Source organism: Elephantulus edwardii, unplaced genomic scaffold, assembly GCF_000299155.1.
Source record: "Elephantulus edwardii isolate Elephantulus edwardi_28Jun2011 unplaced genomic scaffold, EleEdw1.0 scaffold00292, whole genome shotgun sequence".
Lineage (NCBI taxonomy): Eukaryota > Metazoa > Chordata > Mammalia > Macroscelidea > Macroscelididae > Elephantulus > Elephantulus edwardii.
In genome coordinates, this window is record NW_006400042.1 from 1,478,057 (window position 1) to 1,485,370 (window position 7,314).

Below are 7,314 nucleotides of genomic sequence, written 5' to 3' on the forward strand. Positions count from 1 at the left end.
CATATGGTTGCTGTGAGTTGCAGGTGACTCGATGGCACATAACAACACAACAACATACATACATACATACATCTTCTTTAAGGTTTATTCCCAGTAATAGAATTGGTGGGTCAAATGGTATTTCTGTTTCCAACTTTTTTTTCCCTCTACTTCCAAGTTTTGAGAAAGTGCCAGATTGCCTTCCATAGTGGCTTTAACATTTTACATTTCCACCAACAGTGAATGAAAGTTCCAGTCTCTCTAACAAACTCCATAGCGTTTGTTGTTTGCTGGCCTTTACTATTGTTAAACTCTACTATTGTTTATAGATGTTTTGATTTGCATCTCTCTGATAGCTAGGGATTTTGAACATTTCTTCATGTGTTTGTTTGCCATCTGAAAGTCTTCTTTGGTGAAGCGTGCCCACTTTGTGGTTGGGTTGTTACCTTTTTCTTGTTGAGGGGCTGGAGTGTTATATAATTTTTAGCTGCAAGTCCCTTCTTAGATATCATTGCCAAATCGTTTTTCCTAGTCTATGGGTTTCCTTCTTACGCTGTTGGAAAAGTTTTTGATGTGCATAGGAATATGATTCTTATAAGGTCTCATTTATCTATTTTATTCTGTCCAGGTTGTAGATATTCTATTTTCTGGTTATTATGGTCTGTCCACTTTCTGTTGGTATTTTTGTGTGAAGGACTTTCCTTGGAATTTCTTGTAGAGTTGGTCTTGTTTTCATAAATTCCTTAAGTTCCTGATTTTCTGCAAATGGCCTAATTTCTCCTTCATAGACGGCTTTGCTGAGTACAGGATCCTTGGATGGCAGTTGTTTTTGTTCAGCCTTTTTTTTTTTTTTTGTTCAGCCTTCTATATTTGCCATCCCATTGTCTTCTTGTTCACATGGTTTCTATTTGTTCTTAGGTGATTCTTTTTCTTACTCTGCTTTTAGTATTCTAACCTTATCTTTGATTTTGGAGTATTTGTCTATGGTATATCTTGATGCTTTCCTTTTTGGGGTCTAGTCTGTTTGGGATTCACTGAGGTTTTTAAATGTGGATTTCCTCATTTTTCATGTCATGTGGGAGGTTTTTTCCTAGAACTCTTCTATAAATTCCCAGTACTTTTCTTGCCACTCTCCTGTCCTGAAGTTCTGATCACATCTTTGTTTTTCCTGTTGATGTTATCCAGCATGATTCTAATATTTTCTTCATTTTCCTTCCATCTTGTCCCTTGTTTTAGAATTCTGGTACATTCCCATTGAGGTTCTTGTGTTCTAGCTCACTGACTCTCTACCCCATCTCCTCTGTTCTGCATTTTTGTCCCTCTAGCATGTTGTAAAATCCTGCCATTTTAATCTTTACATTCACATGTCTATTATTTCCAGTACTGTGCTGTTTGTACCCTATATGTCTTGTGATCATTTTCTTTAGTTCTTGTACTTCTTATTTACGTGTTATGTTCTTTCTTCCATAATTTGCAATTTCTTCCTTAGTTGTTTATATAACTCTACAATATATTTCTTCTGGTTACTTGCCTCTGGGATATTTGCTTTATATATGGCTTTAATTCTTTTTTCCATATTTTGTAACTTTTTCCAAAAACTGTTCATATAACTCCATATTGGTATATTTCTTTTACCTCCCTGTCTCTGGGGTATTCATTGGGCCTGCAACATAATCTTGTTTTTTAGGAGAAACCTTGTTTTATCACAGTATTTCAAGCTTTCTACTGCTTTCTTGACATTATTTAAAGTTCTTCTTCGCATTATAGAAAGATTTTCTTGGCAAATGTTTGACCTTTCTGTTGTGTTTGTGTAGCTTGTTAACAGGCTTTTATCCCTATGATGCTGTTGATAAGTTGGAGATCTAAATTTTACCTTTAATGATGGAGGACAACCAGCTCTACGAGGAGACCTTTCTAGGCCTTTACAGCTAGAAAACTTGTCTTTTTTAAGGTCCTGCAAGTTTTCTCAGGGCTTTGGCATGGCTGGGGCACTTCCTCTCTATGGAAGGGCTTGGCAACTCCCAGTACCTAAAGAATCTCTTTCCAGTTTCTTGTGGCCTGGTGGGAATCTCGCCTGGTTGCAGCACACCTCTCCTAAAGACTGTGGCCTGTGTCCACCTAAAGGCTTCAGGCAAGCAGGTTCCCATGACTGAGGCACCCCCTCTCTGGAGAAGCAGAAGGCAACCCCTGGTATCTGTTGATATCCTTTCTGTCCCATGGGATTTCACGGGAATCTTGTCTGGCTGCAGACTGCCTCTTCTAAAGTTAATTAATGTCCTAGCTTGTTTGGGGTGCATCCATGACCAGGTTCCCCTGAACAATACATCTTTTGCATGGGACAGTTTCATCTTTTTTGCAATAATCTCTTTTGACACAATGGTAAGTATTTTTGCCTTCTGAAGGTTGTAGTCTCTGATCTTCTGTAGCAGGTTTTTTAAGTCCTCCACCTATATATCTGTAAAACTAATTCCAGAGACATTGGGGATGCAGTCCCTAGTCCCCCCTAAATTCTCATGAAGAAAGAAGTTCCATAAACAAATCAAAGTACCAAATCCATCCTTGGGAGAGCAGATATGCTGCCTGGTATCTGCATCATCTGCCTTGAATTCTAACACCAGCTGTCCCTCCCGTGAGTCTAACTATTGCTTATAGTGACAAACAATATATGTGTTATTGTACATGTCTTAGGGAGCATCTCTCTTTCTTTCATTGCCTTCAAATCTGAACCTGCTGATCGCTAACTCTCCACTTGGTTTCTGAGACTGTAAATAGCATAGGAGGAAATTGTTCATTTTTCATGTGAGTTCAGACTGACAAGAGAGGCGCTGCCTTTGGGTTAGCAGTGCCACACCCTATGAACTGTGCCACTGGATCATCCCTCTTCCAATTCCGAAAACTAAAGAACAAATTCAAACCTTGAGTTCAATACTGAAAGATCCCATGGGGAAAATAATGGATGATGCAACAAACATCAAAGCAAGGTGCAAAGAGTAAAATCAGTTTGTTTCTTACTAGCTCTTTTGTTACACCAGAATTGTTGTTGTGTATCATCATGTCACTATTGACCCACAGATAACTCTCAAGTGGGTTTTCAGAAATAGTAAATCACATGGGAGGAGATTCCCCATCTGGAGTCTATGAAGAGGAATGTGGATGGCATCAGGATTGGAGGAATAATTACAAGTAACTTGCATTACGCAGATAACACAAGGTTTGCTTGCTGAAAGTAAGGAGAACTTGAAGCACTTGATGCAGAAGATCAAGGATTACATCTGCTTTAGTATGGATTACATACATTTCAACATCAAGAAAACAAAGGTCTTCACCACAAGACCAACAGATAATGTCATGCTAGGTGGAGAAAGAATAAAAGCTATAAATGATTTAATCTTTCTTGGATCAACAATCCAAACTCTTGGTACCAGCAGTCAGTGTAAGGTTGCTGAGGAAGGACAGAACCCAGTTTAGATCAAGAAAGACAATTTATTGAGTAGAAACTGCCATGGTGATGCTGAAGTAGAGACCAGCCCTTACTCAGAGTGGGGTTTTATATTGTCTTACAATGAAATTGGGGGACGTGATGTTTGCAGTTGTTTTTTACAAAATAAGGGGGCATACTGGGGATTGCAGATATTCCTGAGATACAGAAGTAGAATCAGCCCTAACAGATACAAACGGAGCCACAGCTGCTGCTTCTTGTGCTTCATTTTGGTGGCCATTCTGGGAAAAGGAGGGAAAGCCGCTCTGCAGCCCTAACAATTAGGAGAGTAAGAAACAGTATTGTATTGTGCAGTCCATGGTCAGGATCTCTCCCAACTTACTATGGAACAATGATGTCAGTTTGAGGTGCACCTGATTCAGACCATGGTCTTTTTAATCACCTGCTACATATCTGAGAGCTGGACAATGAATAAGATTGACAGAAGAATAATTGATTTGTGTTCTGTTGTTGGAAAAGAGTACTGAATATCCCTGTGGACTACCAAAAGAACAAACAGATATGTCTTTTTTCTTATTTATTTTATTAAATTTTATTAATTTTAATGAACATTTACAGAGATTTTGGGTTTCCATTCATTCATTGTTGCACTATTTTCTCTACCCTCCCCCCCTCATTTCCTTCCTCTTTCTTTTCCCCCCCTTGAAAGTCTGTTTTAATTGTCCAATTGTCACAGTGCTTGTCAAAGCCAGTTCTGATTAATCTCCTTTGTCAGTGTGTCCTTTGCCATTCCCTATCACTCCTTCCTGAGAGAGACCTCACCCTGATTCATAAGGAAAAGGGGACAGCGTATTCTCTTAGCTACTTCCTGCTGAAAAGGAACTCTGTAGGTTTCAGGGTGAAGATCTTCTCACTACTCTAAAGGGCCCCTTTGGCAATAGGAAACACATAAACTATTGTGGAGATTGATTTTGGAATTTAGATGCACTTTTATCAATTGTGCTTAGCCGTACATGTTCATATCCTTGATGTTCATGTCTTGAAAAAAGTTATGCTAGAGTGCTCCTTCGAGGCAAAGATGACAAAACTCTGTCTCATGCTTTGGACATGTTGCTAGAAGAGGGTATTCCTGGGAAGGGAATATGCTTGCAAGTCTGGAGGGTCAGTGGAAGAGAGGAAAATAGTAACTTCAGCAGTGGGCCCTAGTGTGTCAGAGATCATATAGGATAAGACAGGGTTCAGGTATGTATTCATAGAGTTAATATGAGTCATATTTGACTCCATGCCACTTACTAACAGCAGCACAGGGCAATGAGATATCCATTTTCTCTTTGGCTAACTGTGCTTTCTATGTCAAACTGTGTGGTGGATAACATGTGCCATCTATATTTCTGAAAGTCTCATCTTCCCTTCCTTGTTCAGGTCAGGCCTTGCTGGCTCATCAAGTCACCTTTCCTATCTTTCCTAGGGACTGGCATTTAGGAGGCCCATTTGATTCCTTCCCTTTGAGATCAACCAAACACAAAACTCACCACTGATAAGTGGATTTTGACTTATAGGGACCCTCCATTGTGTTTCTAGGGCTGGAAATCTTAAGTGGGAGGAGACTATCCACCTTTCCCAGAGTTGCCTGTAGATTAGAACTGTGTGGTCTGAAAGGGGTTGCACTGCTAACCCACAGGCCCTGTTTCCTTAGTGATTCAAATTCACCAACAGTTTTGAGTGAGAAAGACAGGTAGTCTCCTCCCTTGCTATTTTACAGCCTCTCAAAATCCTCCAGAGGTTCAGCTAAGAGTTTGTTCCAGCCTCACAGTGTAAGGTCACTGAGGAAGGACAGAACCCAGTGCAGGCCAAAAAAGACAGTTTATTGAGGAGAAACTTCCATGCTGGCACAAGACCAGCCCACACTAAGAGTTAGAGGGGGATTTTTATATTTTCTTACAAGGGACTTGGGGAAGAGGATGCTTACAGATCCTTCCTTCAAGATAGGGAAGGGGGCTAGGGAAAAGAGTGGTAAGGTAGTTTCACAGGGAGAAAAACACAGCTGCTATTCCTGTGAGTAGATTCTCTCAGTAGCCATTCTGGGATAGGAAGTAAAGGGCTCTGCAGTCCTTATATATAGGAATGAGTTTTCCTCAGGTTTAGTCAGACCTCTGGTTACTCTTAGAAACCCAGAATGAAAGACCAAATTACTTTCTGCACCTCACATACTATCATTTAATTGTATTTATTAATCATAGATTCATTTAATCTTACAGAGTGGAAGAAAGAAGAGATCTTTTCATGTTTTTCAAGAGTCTACACTTTTTTGTGGAATGGTGTGAATATCGAAAACACACATTTACACATTTCAAGGTAAAAATATAAAATTTAATCATGTATGAAAAATGAAATGGCTATTAATTTGAAGGTTCTACTATAACATTCCTTCCTTAAGGATTTTGAAGAGTAGAAAATATTTTCTATTGCTTTTGGAATTTTCAGTTATTGGAACTAGTAGAGGATGGAGTGAGCTTTACAAATTCTTGAAACATTTTAATCATAGAGTATTTTGGAAGAAATACTGATGTGTTCTTACTAATTTTAAAATACACATTTTGAAAACTCAACCTTTTAGGGCCTCTTAAAATGACAAAAGCTAATAAAGGTTATAATTTTAGTAAGCTAATCAGTAATCTTGGAAGCAGGAGTGGCAGCCATTTCCTAAATAAAATGCCTCTGGAAATTCTATGAACTTTGGTAAATGTCAATGGTTGTAGAGGGTCTTCAAGCCTTTTGTTCATGAGGCCTCTATGAGTTGTGCTCAACTCGAAGGCAATCAACAACAATCAGTAATCAGTAGTATCTTCACTTCTTGAACGAGACTTTGTATTTTGTGGCTTGTAATTACTATAGCATTTCAAGATTAAATATTGAAGACTTATTATTGTGAAGTAATGCTTCTTAAGTCTGAGGGGGTTGCTTTCAAAAGTCTTGTTTCATTTCCTTTGAGTTCTTATGTTTGGCTGTATTTTATTTTCGGGGACTACTCAGGTGGATAGCAGCAAATGATTGACAGTACTGTAACTGAACGCAAAGCGTTCTTTCTGCAGATGGATTGCAATATCCAAAGCACTTTATTTCAGATCTAGGAAAAGTGAGATTCTTTGCCTCTCTGTCTGGGAGTGGTAATTTTTTTTCCTACTTGGGTTGGATACTAATCTGTATAGCAATACAATTTTGTTAGTAAAGTTACAAAATTTCTACATTTTAAAAGAACAGTTTACTATTAAACAGACAACCTAAGAAATGGTTAACATATGAGAAGCCCATCTAACTGGAGAATGATCCAGCCTACCCATTGAGAATCCAATAAAATCTCTCAACACTGACTAGGTCTGTGCTTACTGGTTATTAGAAGAAATCAGTGCTTAGAAGAGGGTGGTTTGTAATTTTTTTGGACATGGAAGCTGTCTGCATTGGTAATTCTCCCATACCTCTATATGTTCCTTTATTTTGTATCCTTATTTATTAAGTAGAACTATAATAATAAATAATGCCACTTCTCTGAGTTCTGAGAGTCATTATATTGACATATGAATGTGAAAGATATAACGGGAATCCAGAAGTTACAGTGAAGAGCCCCAGGAAACTCCCAAGTTTATGGCTGGTACCCTAAAGAGGTAGTGAGAACTTTTGAGTCCATACCTAGTGTTATGTAAAACTGACATCAGGGTTGGGGTAAGAATGGGAAAAATTATGTATACTGCATTGAAATAGATGAGGGAGAGAGCAGTTCAAAAGCAATATATTATAGGGTATTATGATTATCATGAGAGTCCGGAATGAAGATTGCAGAGTGGAGTATACTTGGGGTGGTGGGGGGTGTGTGTGTGTGTGTGTCGGTGTCTGTCTGT

At 38.7% G+C, this 7,314-nt stretch overlaps 1 protein-coding gene across 1 annotated transcript in view; it reads left to right on the plus strand.

Annotated features, from left to right (window-relative positions):
• Nucleotides 1-7,314, plus strand: part of CENPP (centromere protein P) — a 565,831-nt gene that overhangs the window by 82,357 nt on the left and 476,160 nt on the right. Inside the window, exon 5 of the mRNA XM_006900737.1 lies at nucleotides 5,677-5,773. Coding sequence (XP_006900799.1) covers nucleotides 5,677-5,773 — 97 coding nt within the window. The remainder of the gene's footprint in view (nucleotides 1-5,676; nucleotides 5,774-7,314) is intronic.